Raw genomic sequence first — 23,970 nt, forward strand, 5'->3', positions numbered from 1 at the left:
AGCACATCTGCACATCTGTGTTGCATTTGCATGTACATAAGCATATACGTAAGTGTAAAGAAATGTAGTTAGTTCACTTTTTTATTATGTGTGATGTGCTGCTTTGCAGGGAGAGAGGGTTGCTGGGAAGTGGCAGGCGATTGGATCCTTCATGACTGGTTAGGACAAGGTGTTTTTTTTTTTTTTTTTTTTTTGAGTACCAGCAAAAGGAGAAGACCGTTTAGAGGAGGGGAAGAAAAGATCTGTCAGTCGGAAATGAAGGGTGCTGATGTGGAAGCTGCAAGGTATTCAGATTGCTCTATGTTCTATTTTCTCAGTAAAATCAGGTCCTTATAGTAAGAGAGCTCTGTGTTCAGAGAGTGTTAATTGCAAATAAAGAAATATTTATTTGTAAGAAAATACTCCTCCTGATCTTTATTTGCAATTGCAACTGCTGTGGACAAGCAACATAAAAGAGAAGAATTACAAAATGATGTTGAGAAGCTTAGGAGAAAATTGCAGAAGGCACTGTCTTACAGTAAACCATCCAGGGATGACAACAGGAATCAATGGACCTGGCTAAAGTGAGTGTCAATGCCCAAACGTCTACACCAATTGCACCAATGCACATAGTGAGAGGAGGAAGGCTGTGTAAGGTGTGCCTCTGGCTGTTTTCTTTAAAACAAACAAACAAACATATGCATACGTTCCCACTCTTATATCAATATAATAAGTTCTTTTGAAATGCTAAGATTGACTTCAGCTTTAAAAAATGTTAAAAAGCTACAAAATATTGTCTCTAAAATGTTAGGATTTTTGTCAGCCACAACGATCTATTGGGCTTACGACAAAGGACAGATAGTATTTACCCTTCATATGACAAGATATATTGCCTAGTTAGCTAATAAGTTACTGTTATCTAAACACCTGGGGGGCATTAATGCTCAAGTACAGTGGAACCTCGGGTTACGAACGCCTCTGCTAACAAACTTTTCGGATTACGACCAGCTCCGGCCGCAAAAATTTACCTCGGTTTGCAAACTCCGCCTCGGGTTACGAACCGGATCTGCGTCCATTTTCCCTCCCGTGAAACAGTCCAGGGCCATTTTTCCGCCCCTGACACATGGTCCACGGCCATTTTTCCACCCCTGACACATGGTCCGTGGCCATTTTCCCCCCCGACACGTGGTCCGCGGCCATTTTTCCTCCCCTGACACGTGGTCCATGGCCATTTTTCCGCCCCTGACACGTGGTCCACGGCCATTTCCCCCCCTGACACATGGTCCGCAGCCATTTTTCCTCCCCTGACACGTGATCCACGGCCATTTTTCTGCCCCTGACATGTGGTCGTAGGGAGGGGGACTCTCCGTCCAAGCCATAGCCACCTCCCTGTCCTCCACGCCAGAACGGATTAACGGTAATTACAGTGAACCTTATGGGGAAATTTCCTTCAGGTTGCAACCAATTCGGGGTGCGACCAGAGTCACGGAATGAATTAAGTTCGTAAACCGAGGTTCCACTGTACTAAAAAAATGGACTGATGTCAGAAAGGGGACAAAAAATGGATTATTTGTATAATGGTATATTAAGAGTTTATTGGTACGAATAAACACATTTCTTTGCTTTCCAGGCTCAGGGATGGGAGATGGGACAGGACGCATTGCTTGCCCTTGTGCCAAATAGCTACCTTTGGCAGTTTCTGGCCCACATGAGCTCATTCTCTGCCCCTTTGGCTGAGCTGTACCTCCAAGTCAATTACACAAAACTCTAGGAATCACCTTTCATTCAAGATGATGACACTTAGGATGATGTCATCCTGGCCTCACTTCATTCTGTCTTAAAATATACAACCAGGCAACATTTAAGACAGAGAGTAGTGGGAAGAAACAGCTATACTTCCTGGAACTTCCTTTGTATTCATGACACATCAAAGGGGTATAGTTCTTTGAACAAAGTTTATCTGCTGATATAGTAAAATAAACAGATACATTCAGAGCACGCAAAAACATTTGTCTGCAAGAAAATAGAAACAACCAATGGATTTTATAAAACAACTCTTTATTTTCTCATTTGCACACAGAGTGGAGGCAGTGTATTGATTTACTATTGTTTCAATTTATATCTGGCCTCTCTACCTGTAGAGTAGTAAAAGAGGCCGAAGAATACTGTACTCTTGTGGCATTCCTCTTGTCTGCACAGAACTCCAAAAACTGTGGAAGACTTCATTGCCAGGGAGTATCAGAATTTCTTTCAAATATCTTTTGGTAGCATTTTTGAGCCTTATTTCCTGCTGTGAGATACTTGAAGATTATTTTTGGTTTTCTATTACATTTCTGGCTGTCATTTTGCACTTTTCCAGTTGTTCATGTTTTCCTGAACTGAAGGAGAACTTCTGATCTGCTCTAAATTTGGAGAGAGTTTTTTCATGATATTTTTCTTTGGATTTAACTGAAATGTGGGAAGCTAGAGGAACTGTAGGCATCTGTATTGGGGGGGGGGGGGGAGAGGATGGCAAAGGGGACAAATGATAAACCATATGGCTTACCCACTGCAGGTTGTACATCCCAAAGAATAAGGTTTGCAGTATAGCATTGGCTGCATGTTTCATCATTCTGACTGCACTGGGTACCTATGAGAGAGGCTGCATTGAATCCATATACATTTAATTGAAATGTTCTCTTCTAAGGAACAAGACTGCTCCCTCTGCAGCAAGAACTCCTTCAGCCCCAGTTATTATGTTCTGTTTTGTTGCATGTGTCTTTTTAGGGCTTGAGAGATTGTATGTTGAGATGGAGAAAAGAACATAGTTAAATAAGACTGCCATCTTTCCAAAGTATCCTCTTCTTTGATGAGAAAGAACTTTTATAACTGGAAACAGCACAAGCATGCTGGTGTTTTTAATGATGTTCCATACTGTACTTTTAAAAACTGTCTTTTTTGTTTGAGTTTTCTTATTGCTAGAAAGCTTGGGATCATTTGTTGGTGGACAGACAAGATCTTAAATGGCTAGCTACCTGTCCATGACAGTGGAAGAATAAACATGACAACAATAACAATGACAACAATAACAGAATATCTCTACAGCTAGATTACCATTGCACTGAAGAGAGAAAAGCATATCAAATGTCCTTTGAAGTGTCAAGCCAATGCAGATACGGCTGTTGTGTGTATGCTGTTGATGTCCTCCAGAATATGTTGACCAGATAGGGGTTCATATAGCATTGTCCCCCTTCTTTCTTTTCTTGAGTAACCCACCAAGAATCACAGAATGTATGAAGTGGAAACGACTCAAAGGTTTTCTACTCCAGCTACTGCTGAGTGTAAAAACCCTCTGGCTAGCAGGTGGCTATTCACCCTCTGCTTGAAAGCTTCCAAAGAGGGAGAATCCACTGCTTCTATAGGAAGCCTGTTCCACTGCTTAACAGCTCTTTCTGTTCAGGAAATTCTTCCTTATCTTGAAACTTTTCTTCAACCTACTGGTCTTTAGACTGATCTTTGGAGTTTCAACAAAAAAACTGTCTTTGGGTTATTTGTAAATTGCTATAATTTTTCTCCTTAGTTTTCTCATCTGGAAATAAAACATTCCCAGCTCCTCCAAATGTTTCTCATTGCACTTGGCTTCCAGACCACTTATCATCCTAGTTGTTCATCTCCTCCAAATCCACTCTAATTTCTCCATGTCCCTTTTAAAGTTTGGTGCTCAGAACTGGACACAATATTCCAAGTGCAACGAGAAACATTTGAAGGAGCTGGGAATGTTTTACTTCCAAATGAGAAAACTAAGGAGAGAAATTATAACAATCTACAAATGACCCAAAGACTGTAATAATGTGCAAGAGGAGCCAGACCTCTTCTTTGTTGAAACTCCAAGAGTCTAAAGACCAGTAGGTCTAACCAAACCTGAGTAGAACAGGACTATGATCTTCTATGTACCTGACACAATGCTTCTGTAATGCAGACCAAGAGTATACTGGTCTTTTTAACAGTTGAACATCACCTTGGGTGGATTTGGACAAATTTTCAAGACTTTTCTTACTCAGGATTGTCCCTATGTTAATTTATATGAGTTTAACAACAACAAAACTTTATTCATAATTTCAACTGAGATACCTAATTGCATATGTTTATGGCAGTGGCAGAGATGGTAGTATATAGTTAGTAGGACCTAGACTTTTTTCCTATAGGGCACATGAACAACATCTTGTAATGTAGCTTATAAATTCCTACTGTAACATTTCTGACATTATTTTATGGCATTAATTTAAAATTGCCCCTAAATGAACATTCAGACAAATAAAACCAAATCCATAATAATATCTATATCCTTTGGCTATTATTTATCTAAAGGGTTTACTTGTCATGTAATTGTATATGTATAGATTTCATTTGCCAGTAATACCAAATTGCCTACAACATGTTTATTTTCTGCTTATCTAGAAATAAATTTAGCTGTCTCCTGAAGCTATACTTAAACTCATTTGAATAGATTTTATAGGGTGATTTACTTCATTGACCTATGAATGTAATAGAGCTTCATTTTGAGCTCTAAAACACCAAGATATAATTTTCTGCTGGAGAATCTCACAGAGATGTATACCAAACTGGATGTCAGGAAAATATGGGTGAAGCTATAACTGCCATGCAACAAAACAACACAGCAAAACAGGCACTTGCCACATTTTTACTTTTATCCTTTTTAAAAGAAGAAAGCACAGAAGCTAATAAGGCTAAAACATTCAGCTTAAGTAATATAGACAATTACCATCAGAGAAAGAAGGGAAAAGGAATGGTCCAAGTAAATACTATTTTTAGGCAACTTCAATAGGTAGCTTCTCAAATGAGCTCTCCAAATGCAGAACACTTCGTCATTAGGAATTGATTTATCAGTCTGGTACAGTGTAATGCAGTCCCACTAGCAGTGAATGGATTTTTAAAATTCCAGTTCCAATCTACTGCCTGTTTTTCCTCTTTCCTACAAAATATTTATCATTGATTTTAAAATCAGCATACACCGTTGCTCTTCTGCTTTTTAATCCAGTGCTTTGCCATGGATATTTTTACCACTTTAAAGTGGTGTTTAGAGTTCTTTCCAAAGGCTCATATAAAACTAAGCCCTGTTTTGTTTAGTCATGGTTTAGGAAATAAACTACAACTGGTTGGATTTATACAACACTGATATATTATGTGCCATCAAGTTGGTGATGACTGTCAGTAACCACATAGATAGATCTTTCCTTGGATGATCTGTCCCTAGCCTGGTACTTCAGGTCTCCCATGTAAGGTTTACCCCATTCGTCTAGAGAAACTCTCATGACACCTGTGTTCAACAAAGAAGTTTACTCAAGTGTAACATACGTAATTACAGACAAAGCCAGGACTGGCTTGGCACATCTTGCAATACAATTTATAGCCCCCCCCCCGTTCCTGCGCTTTGCTCCATTGTTATGTTACAAATCACCCGTAGTAATTCCCCCCTTCGCCGAAATGGCAGATTCAGTTCACTTCTTTTGTCTCTGATTGCTTTACCCTGCTGGCATGGTCGTGCCTTCGTTAGTTCTTTCTGTTGCGTGCAAAGCCGGAGTTTTCCCAATCACGTGCGATCGCTTTGCCGCTAGCCGCTGCTCAACCCTTTGTCTGCGGCACTCGAGGCTAATTGGTGCCAATTCAAAACATCCGCTCTGCAGTTTTAGTTAAGCGGTCCCAGCTGGCCCATTAATCAGTTCGCGATTTTTCCACTTCCCTTTTTTCCTTTGCTTGTGCTCGGGCGGTGGAAAGTCCCTAGCCGTGCCGCGCCGGCTGAATCTGACATCCCAACCATTTAACCACTGTCACTGGAATTGAGTCAATCTATCTTGCTGCTGGTTGTCCTTTTCTCCTCTTTCCTGCCATCTTTCCCAGCATTATAGACTTGAGGGAGGGAGAAAGCTTGAAATATATCATCATCGGAACCTGGTAATTTGAGCCTCCGGTAAGAACTCTGGATTGATTTGTTGTAGGATCCATTTGTTTTCTTCACTATCCATGGTATTCTCAGGAATCTTCTTCAATATTAAAGTTCAAAAGTGTCAATAACTTTTCTATCATGCTTCTTCAAAGTCCTTCATAGACTATCTATGAAGGAAAAACCACTACCTGATGTTTGTAGATATAGAATATCTGAATATCTTTTCCAAGGCTTTCCTTCATGGCTACTCTACCAAGTTCTAGTCTGTAGTGTATTTCTTGATTGCTGGTTCCTTTACTGTTGATGACTGATCCTAAAAGGCAGAAGCTGTCTATTACTTCAATATAAGGCCAGTTGTTGTTGTAAGGCTAGTTGTTATACCATGTGGTCCATGGTTTGGCTTTCTTTATATTTTAACCATAGCCCCATTTTTTTCACTGTGCTTCTTGACTTTGTGGTGGTGTGCTTATAAACTTACTAACTTCTTATATGTGCTGCTAAACTTATAAACTTATTCCCCAGATAATACAGTGATTATCACCCATGGTGCTAGGACAAAACCACATTTAATTATGATTTAATATGAAGTGTCAATAAAATTAGTAATCGTCTAAACCAATAGCACTCAGAGATCACTATATGCTAGTAAGCTGGTAAGAGTTTAAATAGAAAATTAAAAAATGTTCTTCATCAGGAAGAGAATTTGCTTTGGAAAGAAAAGAGTAACAATATGGCAGTTGGTTTAAGCCTGACCCCAAACAGAATATAAATGTTCAGTAATATTTTTTGTGTTCCCTGGATGCTGGAATTTTAAAATATGAGATCCCTTTTAATTTAACATCTATTCCTGAATATGATGGGGCCAAGATGATGAAATGTGTGTCATGGTGTCACAATGCAAGCTCTGACATTTTGTACTTGTACTAAGGTGCCACTCTTAGTTTATATGAATGTAAAAGGTTCTGAGAAATGCTGTAGACTATGTGTTTCAATTCAGTCTGATTTAACAGAAGTCACTAGTTCTAATGGCTAAGTCTAACACTGCATAAGCAGTCATTGATTCACACAATGGAGCTTTCCTTTCCTTTGCTTCTCTGAACTGCAACTGTTTCAGATGCTCTCCTAACTTCCTAATACAGATTTGGAAAGCGAATAGAAAGAGGAGGATTCAATATGCTATAGGTAACCATTGGATCGAATCCTTCACTTTAATCTAATTCACAATTTCCTGAAAGAAACTACCACAGAATTTAAAGGGATATATTTCACAGCAGACATGCATAGGACTGTATTGTAAAAATAGAGGCATAAGCATAATTACAGGTAGTTCTTGTTTAATGACTATATGTTTAACAATGGTTTGAAGTTACGACAGCCTTGGAAAAAGTGCTTTACAACCTGTACTCACACTTACGACCATTGCAAACCATCGCACCACCCATGAGGTCATGTGATTGCAATTTGCAACCTTTTTTACAATTGTCATTAAGCAAATTGCAGCAAAAAAGTCAATTGGGTAAGCTGGATTTGCTTAATAACCATGTGATTTGCTTAAAAACCACAGTGATTCACATGACCGTCATAAAAATGGTCATAAAATTGGGTCCAGTCACATGGTGACTCACTTAATGACTACTCCACTTAATGACCAATTTTCCAGTCCCTATTGTGGTTAAGTGAGGACTACCTGTACTCAGAAGAAGAGAATACAATATGGCTTATTTCACAGAAAGTGTGTTTAAGATTAGATGCTTTGTTGGAAATTAAAGAACAGAAAAGTTTATGCAAGCTAGCATTTTTTGGAATCTTATCCAGAAATTCTTCAGAAGCATTATTCATTTCTACCAATGAAATTCAGTTTGTTCATCTATTACTGAATTTAAGAGAGCTTTTATTACGGTCACCTCTGGTGCTCTGGATATTACACATCTGTTGAATGTACTTAGAGTTGATCTCACAAAGCTTGATACACATTACAGATTTCTTTTACATTCTTCATTCTATTGCTCATGAAACTAGATACACATTTCAGAATACATTACCATTTATGACAAAGTTCATTATCATTTCTGATGTTGGGATAAACCAATCTGCACATTTCTTGTTTGTATCTCTCTGGAATGATATCCCCCAGAGATCCGTATGGCTCCCCCACTCTGATGATGTTGAGGAAACTATTAAAGACCTGACTGTTCTCTCAGGCTCTGGGACAGAATGAAGGGTGAGACATGCTGGGTGAGTTTCTTCTTTGGTTATATGTTATTTTGGGAGGTGTTCATAATTCCTTTTTTGTGTTTTGTAATTTTTTTATCCTTAATTGCAAGGTGCCCAAAGTCCTTAGGAGTCAGATGGTCTACAAATTGTACGTATGTATGTATGTATGTATGTATGCATGTATGTATGTATGTATGTACGTAAGTACGTACGTACACACATATATACATATATACATACATACATACATACAAATAAATAAATAAATAAATAAATAAATAAATAAATAAATAATCTTAGCATGTGCTCTGCTTCATTTCCCTTTTAATTTGCCATTTTAACCTGCATTTAAAAGTTTGTGTTTAAATATGGGCTTGAATCACACTTTTTGCCAAAAAAAGAATTGAAATTGCAATATACAATCAGATGGGTTTCACCATCTTTCAGAGGGCCAAAATGGAGGAAAATCTTAAGGAAGACAGAACATCTAAGGCCATTAACACCTGGTACAGAAGTTGTCCTGCTTAAAAACAAAACAAAACAAAACAAAACTGCCAGCTCTCATTCAATTTGTCAGAAAGAACTCCTTGAAAATTCCCATAAAATTGAATTCCATGAAAATTGAAATTCCATGAACATTTTATGAGTGGAAGGCAGTGTTCTTAGACTTATTTAATTTTTTTGAATCCCAAAGGTAAACTCCCAAAGAAATATCTCCCACTGTGTTTCCTTGTCATGATGCTCCTATTACTACTAAGAGTAGTGAGAAACGGTTGGAGGATTTTGAAAGGCCATCAGTTGCATTGGTCTATTGTTATAGCTGACCCCAAGCTCACTAGTGGCGTTCTTTCAGTGGCTTGCCACATTCACAGAGAACATCATACTAGGATATTCAAGCGTCTGAAATCATGCGTTATTCTTGGCTTTGCACTTTGGCTTCCTGTGAAAAGGACACCCCAAAATTTCTGGTTCATAACAACTACCTGATAGCAAAGTAGCTTGGGTTTATTGCTGGAGACAGGAGGAGCAGCAGGAACGATCAGAGTGATTGTTGATTGGTCAGTTGGAATTCTTCAACCTTTTACCATTCTGTGTGAAAGGCTCCTGTGTCTGTCCCATGAAATAGCACATTAATGATTGGTGACAACAAATAAATGTCCTGAAATAAACCAGGCATAATCCAGGATAGTTTTTTTTTTCTTTTTTCATAGGCCAAAAATCTACCAATATTCCTGTAATCTATCTTCTAAAACCAAAGTTCACAGCCTAATGCTTCCAAGATGCATGTACCATTCCAAAGCTCTGTTTGTAGTTCTTTGAGTGTCTCCAGTTTGTACTGGATTAATTTTTAATGTGGCATAAGGGGAAGATGATTACACACATGGGGAATAATTATAGTATTATCCATAATTAATTTAATTATTTTATTTAACTGTTGTCTTTACTCTACCCATCTTTTGGAGTGTGGCTCTTCCATGCCATGCAAAGGCTTTTGATCTCTTATTTTTACTCCTTGCCTCAAAAAGTCATTCCCTAATATTTATAAATTGCCCAAAAGCAAATTAGTTAAAACAACTTTTATCAAAAAGATATCAAACACTATATTAAAATATAGACCATTTGCAGAAGCTCAAATCTCTTTTTCATTCACTCATTCTGTCGTACACACAAATCTCTGGCAGGAGCAGGACGGGGGTAGTGCATCCATCCTTGCTTTTCTTGACCTCTCAGTGGCTTTCGATACCATTGACCATGGTATCCTTTTGGGTTGACTTGGGGAGTTGGGAGTGGATGGCACAGTTTTGTGCTGGTTCTCTTCCTTCTTCCAAGGTTGATCCCAATTGTTGTTGATTGGGGGCGAGAGGTCCAGCTCGTGGCCCCTCCTTTGTGGGGTGCCCCAGGGTTCGGTACTCTCTTCGCTCCTTTTTAACATCTACATGAAACCACAGGGTGAGATCATCCGTCACCATGGGATAAGGTATCATCAATATGCTGATGATACCCAGTTATACATCTCCATCCCAGGTGAGGTGAGTGATGCCATGACCACCCTTTCGTGGTGCCTGGAGGCTGTGGGGTCTGGATGGGGTGCAACAGGCTTCAGCTGAACACTGGTAAGATGGAGTGGCTATGGATTGGAGGCCCCTCTGGATCCAAGGACTTACCATCTTTGGTTTTGGATGGGGTTGCACTGCCCCAGATGGACCTGGTGCATAATCTGGGGGTCCTCCTGGACTCACAACTCCTGCTCGAGGAGCAGGTGGCAGTCATGGCCAGGGAGCCTTTGCCCACCTTCATGTGGTACACCAGTTACGCCCCTTCCTGGATCAGGAGGCTGTCTGGTCAGTCCCTTATGCCTTGGTCATCTCTTGGCTAGGCTATTGCAATGCGCTCTACATGGGGTTACCTTTGAAGAGAATCCAGAAGCTACAGCTGTGGCTGTGTGGATATTTTGAGTGCCCCAAGAACAGCACATATAACACCTTTACTACGTGAGCTGCACTGGGTCCCAGTCTGCTTCCAGGTCCAATTCAAAGTGTTGGTTATTACCCTTAAAGCTCTACATGGCATGGGTCCAGGTTACCTGAGGGACCGTCTTACCCCCATCACATCAACCCGTCCCACCTGGTCAGGCAGAGAGGGCATGTTCCAGGTCCCGTCAGTGACAGAATGTCAACTGGTGGGGCCCAGGAGGAGAGCCTTCTCTGCCGTTGCTTCTGCCCTTTGGAATATTCTCCCCCCAGAGGTACGGCAAGCCCCTACCCTACTGGCATTCTCTGCCAGCTTGCATGGGGGGATAACAACTCTACCCAATCCTGGGGGTGGCTAGCACCTTGATGATGCTCCCTAAGTGATCGCCAATTATTTCGGATCTTTTTATTTTGTATTTATTATTGTAATATTGTAATTTTAATTGATTTTAATTGTTTGTAAACAGCCCAGAGTTGTTTAACAAGATGGGTAGTGACAAATTTGACAAATAAATAAATAAATAAATAAATAAATAAATAAATAAATAAATAAATAAGCATCTTATTACTTTTTAAAAAATCAGGATATTTACTCATAGGCATTCTATTACAGGTAGTCCTCGGGTTACAATGGGAATGGGAATGGGAATGGAATTTCCATCACTAAGTTATGCGGTCATAAAGCACAATGTCATGTGACTGCATCATTTAGTGACGATAATCCCAGCAGTCTCAGTTGCCGTTGTAACCCAGAGACTGCACTGGTAGTTAAGAGAGGACCTCATGAGTCCTAGACAAGCAGGCCAGCAGGTGAGAGCTGCAGGTGGGCGGATGAGTGCTATAGGTGGGTGCTACTAAGCCCAGGTGGGTCACTGGGGGCCACGGGCAGGCGCTACAGAACATGGGCATGTGGGGGGGGGAAGAGTGGGTTCCTTGGAAGAAAAAGCAGTGAGAGTGACTTACAGCAGTGACTTGCAACCTTCCCTGCAGGCTTCCCCATCAACTTTGCTGTGGGAAGCCGACAGGAAAGGCACAAATGACTGTAGCTCACTGTGACATCATAATCGTGAGCTGGACACCTGAGCATCCGGATCATGATCACATGACCACGGGGATTCTGCAATGGTCACAACTTTGCAAACCAGTCATAAATCCCCTTGTTCAGCACTGCTGTAACTTTGAACAGTTGCTGAATGAGTGGTCGTAACCCGAGGACTACCTGTACTGCATACATTTTGTTCATTAACCTTTAAAAAAGTAGTTATTATTATTGTTGTTGGGCACAGTCAGCCAGATGTTTAGTCTGGATTTGGCATTTTTATCCACATATTGAGTCCTTCCCAAGGACCTGGAATAGGCAGATGTTGTTGTTTGATGGTGTTAAAGGTATTGTTGCAAGATGGAAGCTGTTCCAAGTAAAGCTGCCTTTTGTAATTGACTGATGGTGATTTTGTCAATGCCAATGGTGTTCAAGTGGTGCTCCAGATGCTTTGGGATTGCACCCAAAGCTGCCATTACTATTGGTACTATCTTTGCTTTCTTTTGCCTTAGTTGTTCTACTTCTATTTGCAGGTCTTTGTATTTTGTGATTTTCTCCAGTTCTTTCTCTTCTATTCTGCTGCTTCCAGGTATTGCAATGTCTACTATCCAGACTTCTTTGTGTTTCTTATCAACAATTGTTAAGTCTGGGGTGTTGTGTGGCAGGTGCTTGTCTGTTTGAATTCTAAAGTCCCAGAGCGCTTTAGCTTCTTCATCTTCTATTACTTTATCTGTTTTGTGGTCCCCCCAGTTCTTGCTTGCAGGCAAATGGTATTTCTTGCAGATATTCCAATGCACCATTGTTGCTACTTTGTCATGCCGTTGTTTGTAGTCAGTCTGTGCGATGTTCTTGCAGCAGCTAGCTAGATGGCCTACTGTTTCCTCAGCTTCTTTGCAGAGGTGGCATTTGCAGTCTGCTGCTGACATTATTGTTGTTGTTGTTGTTCACACAGTCAGCCAGATGTTTAGACTGGATTTGGCATTTTTATCAACCTATCAAGTCCTTCCTAAGGACCTGAGATAGTCAGATGATATTATTATTATTATTGTTGTTGTTGTTGTTGTTGTTATTATTATTATTATTTAGCAACCATGGCAAAATCTTTGTGAAGACATTTAGAAAGAATCCTTTATTTAGGCTTTTTGTTTGCTTTCTTTAATTGCATGCAGTTACTTTTATTCTGCTTTTGTATTTTGAGTAGTCAATAAATCATCCTACTAGCTAGTTTATACAAATACAGGAGTTACCTTGACTTTACAGGTTTATCACCCTTTTAGACATCCTGCCAGTTTTTGTGATCCTAAAGTCTTCCAGAATTCTGGACAATTTGTTTTTTGTTTGTTTTCTACATTGAAAGAATCATGTCCCCAGCAGAGTAATCTTGCAGAAAAAGAAATCTGCATGTTAAGACTGTATTTTTTATCTCCAGGAAATGCTGCTGAATTAAACATTATAGTAATTGAGTACTCATCTGCTTCAAGTACCCATCTGGCATTTTTAGTATAAAGAAGAGTCATAAAGCCCTCACCCCCTTCATGCAATTAAGATGAATCTGATTTCTCCTTCCCTGTCTCACCCTTCTCATCCCCACCCTTCCTACTGTATTTTTTTTTACTCTCTTTTTCATTTTGCCTGATCCTAAACCATTTTTCAGGGAGCAAAAGTTACAACCCAGAGTTACCTGGCTGATTTCAAAATGCTAAGAGAGTTGGCATTAATTATGCTGGCATTAATTGGGTTGGTATCTCAAGCTTAATATTTGAGATGGGAGATCATTAGGATATCCCAGGTCCATGGCCAGCAAAAGAAATCCAAATATTATCAAGTAATGAATTGATACTATGACAGCCTCTCCAGCTTGACATCCCCCAGGTATGGAGTGTGCTGAGCTGGGAAAGGCTGAATTGTGACATTGCTTGCTATAAGAAAAAAATCATGGCCCCCAGCCCAGATAATTATAGAAAGAAGATCAGACAAATGCATAGAAGCAAAGGTTATTCATACCTATTCATTGAACACATATGGGGTATCCTTACCCCATTCTCACTGTGGAAAACAGAAAGTGTAGCTTTGCTCTGACCTTGCCTATCCTGGCATTCACTTATTGTATAGATCTCTGTCCCTTTTTCTGAGTAACAAAAAACCTTTGAAAAATATCAGTTACCACAGATAAAGGGAAGAAATGAATTTTTAGTTAATTTATCTTACTTTTCTTGCATGTTGTATTCTTCTTTGTTACATTTTTCTTTTTAATTCACTCCCTCTTTTTCACTTTCTCTTCTCACTTTTCAGTCTAGATAACCTTCCTTGTGACTATCACACAGTCATTTCCATGCAAGCCAAGTAAAAATTTAAAAAGCAGAATGAGAATGAAATTACCAGTGCATTTACGATCAGTGTCTTCTTTTTTTGACCCACTAATTGTTAACTTGCAATTGAAGTTTTCTTCCCAATACTCTGCAAACCATACATTTCTTCTGTTATTTTCCAATGTGCGGGAAGTAAAATAGGCATCGAATCCTAAAAAGACAGAGAGGGAATAAAAGGTTGTTGTTTATTTATAAAAAGAAGTAGAATACAAGATGAATATTTTAGAGTCTGCAAGTGGGAATAAGATACAAATAGAAACTGAGCATTAGTAATTAGCAGGGAAGACAGAGGGGAGGCATCAGCCAAAAAAACTCTTTAATACCTCACATTTTCTATATACTAACCTTGAGATTCATAGGATCATCCCAGGTTTTACTTTGATGGGAGAGGAAATAGAAAATTTCTATGCAATATCCACAATTCTATGTACAGTACTTCTGACGTGTGCCTCTCCTTAAAACAACAAGGCTGAATTGTTATAATAAAATTGTTATGTGTGCTGGGGGTATTGGGTTGGCTCACTCTAGTTCATATAGTTTGGAGATCTATATTAGTTGATTCATAAAAGTGAGCTATGTTTGGCCTGTGTGTATTGCTTCAGTCCTTCCCACTAAAACACAACACAAATGTTAGAACATTGCTTCTGTGTATAGCTCAGTTTATTCACATGGGACACTGATGTATTAATGAAAAAAGTGTGAATCACTCTCCAGAAAGCCATGCTGTTCCCCTAATTTAAGGCATAAATGGAATGAAATAACCATTAAAAAAAAATCAGAATTCTAGCAAATGAACTTCAACTGCCAACTCACAAGTTAGGTTTACAGATTTTAAGAGACTCTAACACTAAGCAGAACCACTGTTTTTCACCAGTGGAATCCAGGCAGTTGCTAGCATGCCAGAGTTTTTATTCGCTTGGTGACTGCCTTATGACTAGGCAATCTGTGTGTTGACCTGACAAATCACATGGCCTGCTGTCCCTTTATCTTTAGCTTTCCCTTGCTCAGTATTCGTTTGCAGAACAGGAGCTGAAGCAGCATCAGAGAAATGCAGAGAGACTCATAGTGATAAATCAATGGTCACAGCAGCTAAATCCTAGCCTTACATTTTGAATGCTGACCTTTATACCTGAGACACATAAAGCTCACCTGAGAAGAAGTCATGGGGGCAGGGAGTGGCCGAGGATGGGGGTGTCAAAATGCAGCTCTCTGTTTGGGCAATGAGACACTGACAGCTATTAATACAAATACAGATACAAATACAAAATACTTTAATGACCAAGTATAAAATATATACAAGGAATTTGTCTTCGGTGATGAACAGCAAGATCAACAGTGAATTTGGATAGCAACAGAAAAATAATAAACAATAACACTACACAGTAAAATAACTTTTTCAAAGGGAGAAGCCACTGTCCAGCACATATCGAGTCATGTAGTGTTTAACAGAGCAATGGCACAAGGGAAAAAACTATTCCGATATCTAGATGTTTTAACATATGGTGCTCTGTAGCGCCATCCTGAAGGAAGAAGTTGGAGCAGTTTATATCCAGGATGGGAAGAGTCTGCAGATATCCTCTCTGCCCTCATTTTGACCCTCACAGTATACAGTTCTTCTATAGAAGGCAGGCGAGTTGCAATGATCCTTTCTGCAGACTTAACTATCCATTGGAATCTGAGTCTGTCCTGTTTGATTGCAGAATCAAACCAGACAGTTATAGAGGAACAGATAACAGACTCAATGATTCCCCTGTAAAACTGTACCAAGAGCTCCTGGGATAATTTAAACTTCCTAAGTTGCTGCAGGAAGAACATCCTTTGCTGTGCTTTTTTAATGATGGCTGTAATGTTAAGCGTCCATTTCAGGTCTTGGGAAAGTATAGAACCCAGGAACGAAGGACTCTACCACTGATACTGGGCTGTCGAGTATGGTAAGGGGAGGAGTATTAGAAGGATTCTTCCTAAAGTCCACAATCATCTCCATGGTTTTAAGTGTATTCAATTCCAAGTTGTTATGACCGCACTACAAGACCAGTTGTTGAACCTCCCGTCTATATGCTGACTCATTTCCATTTCGAATTAGACCAATGACAGTTGTATCATCCGCATATTTCAAGATTTTAACAGAAGAGTCTTTTGAAATGCAGTCATTGGAATAAAGAGAGAAAAGCAGCGGGGAAAGCACACATCCCTGAGGGGCACCTGTACTGATTAACCGGGTACTGGATGTAGTTTTACCTAACCTCACGTGTTGTTTCCTACCTGTTAGAAAACTGATTATCCACCTACAGAAAGTCCACAATAGCACTCTCACAGCCACGAAAAACAGGAGGAATTGTATAAGCAGAAAACTGTCTAACATTTAAAAGTTCATTCCTAGAATATGTAATCTGCAATGAACTGCAGAATACAAAGAAAAACACCAAACCCATCAAAGAGTGTTTCACCGAGGCTGCCGTCCGTGGCACCATCTTGAGGTAATGGGACTTCATGCAGCATGAAAGAGCAAAGATTAGCTGTGATCACTGAGCTGTCAGCGCAAATCATGCATTATAGAAGTATAAATCTTTTGCAAAGCTCAGAGGTATCAGGCATATAGACCTTATGCCTGTGCTTGACTATACCACTTGGAGAATTTGTAGTTGGATCATACAGCACAGACTACATAAATTTTCAGATTTGGACCTCAAAAGTTCTGGGAACTTTTGTATGAATGAGTTTTGGGAACTCATTCATACAAAATCGATGGCTCTTCATAAATAATAAATAGCAAAAATTACTGGGGCTATATGAGCACAGGTTTTGTTTTCTTTAGGGAATGCGGTTGTACTGTTCAGGTAGAAATAGAAAAAGGAAAACATCTTTCTAACTACAAGACATATCTCTGACCTGGAATATAAGCTATTTTAGGCTTCATTCACTATTTTGAATATTCAATCCTAAGTATTTACAAACATGCAAGTTAATTTGGTAAAGAGGAAATATGATCAGCTCAACTAAAAGTGTTCATTGGTTGACAGCAATGCATATTTTGATGTCCAGAACCAATCATTCTAATCTTACTGGAAATCAGGCATGCATGAGGAGGTAATGATTAAATTCTGTGCAATTTTCCTGTCCTGTTTCTCTACAACTTCCCACATATCCCCCACATGTATGGGATCATGTCAAGGGATGAAAAGGGACAAGGAGCATATAGAACTGGAGGTGCAGAAGAACATAGTTACACAAATGAAAATGTACTCCTATTGGATTTCAGCCAAATAGTAATATTTTCTTCTACATGGCAATCCTTCCCTTCCCTTCAAATGAAAACATATTATTTTGTAGTCACAGCCAAAACATTTATCCTGTCCACCCCCAAAGGGAAATTAAATTCATTTTTTAACGTTTGTTCTTGTTTCTCTAGTCTTTAATATTTAATATGTTTCTAGCCACATTTAATATTTTCTTCTTTATCTGCACATAAAAATCTTTTGGATTAAAGTCATACAAGCCACTTTTGTGTTCGTTATCATAAAAAAAGAAAGGTTTGTTTTAGATCATGACAATCGAAGTCTAGATTGTTTGTCTCATGTTCCACAAAGTATTCCAAATTTTGGGCCAAAAAGATGAGCTACAAACCTTTTAAAATGACACCAGTGAGTATACAAAATGGGTTCATAGTGATCTGTTTTTGTTTTTTGTTTTAAAGTACAGGTATGACTAATGTTAATATGATTGTCTAATGAGATATGGATAACTTTCTGTCTACCATAAGCTTTCTGTTTCAACATGTATGGTCCCCTATTAAGCATCAGAAGAACTGGAGATGTTTGAAGAATTTGATCTTTGCAAGTACTAGTATAAGCTCACCTGAAATACATGTCCTAGACCAAAGCATAAATCAGAATGGATTTTGTAATTCTAAAAATGTTTTCTGTCCAAAACCATACTAAAACATATTTTATTTCAATGTGAATTTTCATACAGATTGTATAACTCTCATATTATATCCAAGCAGCATTTATTCCTCTAAAACTACTATAAACTGCCTTCCAGGCAACTTAAACTTCTGGTCATAAAAAAGTTATAATAAAACAAACATTTTGCCTCCAACATTATGAAAGATGGGTGGTAACAAATTAATTTTTTTGTCAGTGTCACCCTAGAGAATAGATATGTAACACACTGCTGGTATAATGCCCTACATGTTTGGACCTTTCATGACTCAACTTTCTTATGTCCATAAATACTGCCAAATATAATTTACGCTATTTGCAGTATGTACCACTATAGGGAAAGACATTAACTATAATACTTCTTTCCAAAATTGTCAAAATTATATTGAAACCAAAATGAAACTATAGCTAGAGAAAACAAGATCTTATGGGTTAAAGAGCCTTCCAATTTTTAGCAATGCCAGTGTAATAAATCTAATGTCCAAATCATTTTAAACATTCTTTGAAGAATAACACAAAATAAATTTGTGTTGTTTACACCAATAAACACAAAACAATATTTATTAATTTACTGATAATTTTATTTTTACATCATAAGTATATTTGTTTTTTTTAACACCTGGAGCCATAGATTCTCAAAACTGGATATTCCAGTTCTTGATTCCACTATTTAGATATACAGTATAACCTAATGCTAACTTTTATTTTATTTTTTAATTCCTTATAAAATTTGATTGTGGGTTTCTGTTCAAGCATTACATCCTAAAATTACATGTACCTCAATGGCCATAGAGAGCAAGTAAGGTGATCTTGACATAAATAGATCAGATACATTGCCAAAGAAACAAGGGGAAAAATCTTTGAGTGAGATGGGCAGTGACTATCTATATAATATAAATAAATAAAATAAATAAAAACATAGCTTAAGTCCAAAACAAAAAGCCAGCATGCATGAAAGAGTCAGGAAGACACCTTCCTAATTCACATTAGTATAAGGGGGGGTGGGGTGAAGAAAGTAAAGCATAGTCAGATTTGTAAGATTCTGTTACTATAGCCAACATTAATAAACATAATTTTAGCCTTGGTGTGGAGTTGATTTCTTGATTTGATCTACATAGTGGGGCTCACAGCAGCTTCTAAAGCACCTGGACCATACTGTTTACTTCGTACATGTTTCAGTTGTATTTATTGCCAAGTGAATGTTTTAAATAAGTCACATTCAAAATGTAATCTCTCAAAATCTTTTTTTTTTTAATCATTAGAACTCAGTTGGTCTAAAGAATTGATCTCTTGTATTGCTCAAGCATTCCAATAAAAAATCTTCCCTATTTTCAATTCTAGTCATTCTACAAATCAGTTTCTCATTTGATTTGAGATCAAAACATAACCTCTTACCTATTAATGACCAAATGTTCCTGGCATTTTTCAAGGCTGAAAATGAAGATCCCTGTTTAATATGCCTAGACCCTAAAACCTCCTAACATTTCAGAAGTGTTACATACTCACTCTCCAAGTAAGCCCGAAGAGGGAAATATTCATTAAAAGTCTTGCTCCAAAATAATACCTATGTTAAATAAAAGGTCAGCAATAAAACTGAAAATCTATATCATAAAGTAATCTCAATTTGACCAAGAACATTTGAGGGCTTTTAGTCTGCTGTAATTCACTTGAATTTATTTATCTGTTAAAGTACCTAATAGGGATTAAGACTGGAATCCTTCTTACAATACACATTAATCTTGATGTAATATTCATTTTAATAGCATTAATCTTGCCCCAGAGACTTAATGGAAATTCTAACCATTGAGTTATGTTTATTGAAATTGCATCTACATATTTAGACATATTTAATTCAACATGCTATGATATATTTTGAGAAAGATGTAAACCTAAGTATTTTATAGAGTCTGTACAAATTGTACTCCTGCTCTCTTGTGGCAATCAATAGATATAGTGGATCCCAAAGGCAACAAATTAAACTTTTTCTAGTTAATAGTATAACCAGAGCATAAACCATAATACATTTTGGTATGATATTGTATCATTCATGTGGAAGAATATAGAGATAACCTTGAAGAAGAAATGCAATAACTTTTAAGTAAATGTTAACTTAGCCCTGGGAAGAAAAAGGGGTAGGAAAGAAGTTCAATATAATCCAACCTTGATTTTGTTTGGTTACCAGGAGGCAGAGGAAAGCTCTAACAGGCTTTCAAGATTTTGTTATTATACCCTATAACAATAAAGTAGAGTTCCAGTAGTACTTATGTATTCCCTGACCTGGCCAACCGCAAAGAACGGACAGGTACCCAGAACAGTCATAATATTATCAGCACCACTCCCTTAATATCTTAAAACTACTTAACAGAAAAAGGCAATTGATCAAGAATCAAACTGAAGATTAAAGAAGACAAGAGGAATCCTTAACACATGCTAGTTTTTAATTTGATAGGTTGGGAGACAAACCTATTCATAATAACTTCAGCCACTGAATGGAAGTACCAAATCAAAATCAGGTGAACAAAATTGAGTGGAAATATCATGGACACTTTTTCTACCATACTTCATAAATTCAATCTGAGCCATATAGAAGGCCTTTTCAGTATCCAATGACATTAGAAGAAATTATTCCATTTTATCTGCTGCAATATCCAAAATATCAATCACCAAGGGAATATTGTCAGATGTCTATCTTTTGTCAATCTAGATTGAGATGGGTGGATTATAGATGGTAATACTTCCTGTAACCTCCTGGTTAGTACTGCAGTTAATGTTTTAAAATTCACGTTGAACAAATATATTGGTTTATAGCTGTAGAGAGCAGAGGGAATGGTCTGGAAGGACAGGAGAAACAGCCACTATCAAGGCAATGGTCAGATAAAATAAGCCTGAGTCTGATTCAAGAAAATAACTTGAGGAAACATCTGTCATGGCCCTGGCTCTGGACTCAGATTCTGAGTCTGAAGGTGAGGAAGCTGCTCCAGCTGAACCTGTGGAATGTCAGCCTCAGAAAGGATAAAGCCAGACATCACATGAGGCTGATCAATCACATGCACCACCTGAGCAGCTGGAGTCAGGTGCGGATGACATAAGGCCTCCCAGTCCCCACACCAAGAGAGGAGAAAGAAGAGCAGAAGTCTATTCCCTAATAGGCTATTCCCTATACCCTTTGTGAGGGTACTCACAAAGCAAAGGAGCAAGCAGTCTGATTAACAATAGCTGGTTGCAGCTCTATTTAACAAACAGCTCTCAGATAAGCTTCTTGCTGGAAACAACGTTTGACATCCAGCTTGTGCATGTTGTGAGATTCATGTGTGGATTCTGCTTCTTCAACCTTTGGACTGGCTGACAACTTTGACCTGGCTTTGACACCTTGGATTAGCTTTAGATGATTCTTCTGCATGCTTCTATTCTCAAAACAAACCTTGCAGGCAAACCTCAGCTTCATTTACATTCCTGTGCTTGTTTGCATTCCTTGTTTCCTTGTAAATCCTTCAGCTAGTAGTAGACTGATAATCACCTGAGAAACTGTGTGTGTGCTGTGTGTCACTGAAGCCTGGAGCAGGTCAATATCTCAGACAAGCTCCTCCCTAGTTCAGTTTAGTTCAGATAAAACTAAAGGGAGGGAGGGGAAAGCACATTCAGACTTCCAAGATTCTGTTACTATAGCTGTTACTATAAAAATAGTACTGACCTACATGGCATTGATTTCTTAGTCTGGTCTACCTTGTAGGGCTGACAACAGCTTGCACATCTAGTGGGATCTTTCTTAGGCTTTAATATTAATATAATATAAGCCACATTTCACCATCCCCCAAGTCCTGCTATGCTTCCTCATTGTGGCAGGTATTCTTGGGAGAGAGGTGTGGCAAACATCTGGAATGTACAACTTAATGAAGAATTATAGAGTGCTGATAGAAAGGAGGAAAAAAAAAACATTATGACATGATAAAGATATCAAAGATGGAAACAGACATGGAAAAACAAAGGGAAATTTTCCTAAAGATCACCAAACTCTGAAGAAGTTTCCAACCTCAAACTGGTAAGCTAAAGAATGCCAATGATAGTGAATCACAGATAGTGACTGATTCAAAGAAACTCAAACCAAGATGGAAGGAGTATACCGAAGTTCTGTACAGCAAATATATCAACATCCAAGATACCTTAGAAGATATTCCCTATACTCTGTACAAGAACCTCTAGTACTAGAAGATGAAGTTAGATCAGCACTCCAGTCATGGCAAGTCACAGAGGAAGGATAGTAAAGGTTCTAACCAAGCTACGCCAGCAGATCTAGAGAATGGCACAGGGGCCAACTAAGGACAGCCATGGAGATGGCCTTGAGGGAAATATTCATACGCTGTTACAAAAACAAAAAGGGCAGAAGCATTCCATAAGCCCTGGGAAAGGAGGCAGTATTAAGAAGGCTGAGTTGTTGGGATATAAGGGAAAGGGGACAAAAAACAAATCAGGCTTGCAAGAATCTGTTAATGTAGCTTGTCTCAATAAAGCATCATTCTAGTCTTCTTGTGAAGTCTGTTTCCTGATCTGGACAACTTCACAGGGCTGACATCAACAGATTGGAAGATGTTGGTCTACATAGCAATACTAAATAAAGGAGACTAAATAGAGTGTGCAAACTATTACACAATATCCAAACAAAGATATAAATTTTTGTTGTTTTGATCATTTCAAGTAATGAGCCATTAACTTTCCAGCTCTCTTTCTTGATTCCCAGCAGTGCTATAATAATTTCAAAGAATATTCAGCTTAAACCTTGCTGCTATACATGCTTGATGTAACTTGTCTGTGGGGTTTCTGGCATATAGCAAAAGTTAATCTTTAACCACTTAATGCAGTTGTAGACCTATCTCTGAGTCTGTTGTTGCTGTTGAGGCAAATGTAAGAATAGATCTCCAGACCTATTGATCGCATCCCAAAGGATTAAAGTATTGGTAGTGCCCCAATTTTTTTTTAAAAGTACAATATTTTTGTTGATATAGTGCACAAAAGAGAATTTCAGGTACTGTATAAAATTTGCTAGTTATTATTTTTAATGGAACATGGTTTGAGATTGCAGTGGGGCTCATGAAAGAATCCATAAATTGATCCACCAAGCAAAATAAATTAATAAAATACACTAATCTAAAGCAGTTATGATGGACAGATGAAAAAAGGTATATTCTTGTATGTTTTAGATTTTAAAAAATGCCAAATATCTATTAGTTTAAATTCCAATATACATGTTTATAGTACTTTCCAGTTTGGGGAGAATTTTTTTTTTTTAAGTGCTTCTACATAACTGATATGGGAAGGAAATCTCCCTCCTGCCACACAGCCTTCCTGCCATGATCAAAGCAAAATGTGAGAAACTACAATTAGAACGGGCCTCAATGCATAGATTAAAATGCAGTGGGAAACGCCAATTTAATAGCATTCCTTCCTGGCTGAAGTTTAACCAGAGGTCTCTTTGATCAAATGAGAAACGATCCTTTCCCCAAGAGATTACCATTTCAATCAACAAATGCTAAACAAGCAGAAACCACAACTCAGCAGGGCGCCTGGCTGCAGAGCGCTCCTTCCTGGAAAGCTGGCTACATGGACTTTCTCGGAATTCCTAAAGGGGGCGCTTTCACACACTCTGGAGAAACAATAGCCAGGCTTCCCTATAAAAGGGCTCTAAAAGGAGAACTTAGCACAGCTGCCTCTGTCAGCTGACTCTGTACCTTGTGCTCTCAGAAATAAACCACACCTCTGATTCAAGCAACTGCCTGTGCATTTTATTCCCGGCTTGGAAATGAAGCTGGTAAGATTTCTTTCTAACACTGAGAAACTCAAATTAATTAAAATCTCCCACACAATATATATATTGACGGTTTGCAGAATGCAATTTAGAGAAACATCTGTGAAATATTTCAGAAGTGTTCTTAATAGGGTGATAAAAGTTAATCAGAGCAATAATTACAGTAACTATCTTTACTAAAAAAAATAAAATGAAATGCCCTTCACTGTCACA

The 23,970-nt window shown here is 38.3% G+C and overlaps 1 protein-coding gene across 1 annotated transcript in view; it reads right to left on the reverse strand.

The window, feature by feature from the left end:
* The window catches only part of GRM7 (glutamate metabotropic receptor 7), a 421,378-nt gene that overhangs the window by 125,019 nt on the left and 272,389 nt on the right, over positions 1-23,970 (reverse strand). Inside the window, exon 5 of the mRNA XM_088134322.1 lies at positions 14,027-14,167. Coding sequence (XP_087990448.1) covers positions 14,027-14,167 — 141 coding nt within the window. The remainder of the gene's footprint in view (positions 1-14,026; positions 14,168-23,970) is intronic.

The sequence above is a fragment of the Python bivittatus genome, unplaced genomic scaffold, assembly GCF_059951505.1.
Source record: "Python bivittatus isolate LINGU-HERP-01145 unplaced genomic scaffold, Pbiv_v1 ctg000080_np1212, whole genome shotgun sequence".
Taxonomy (NCBI): domain Eukaryota; kingdom Metazoa; phylum Chordata; class Lepidosauria; order Squamata; family Pythonidae; genus Python; species Python bivittatus.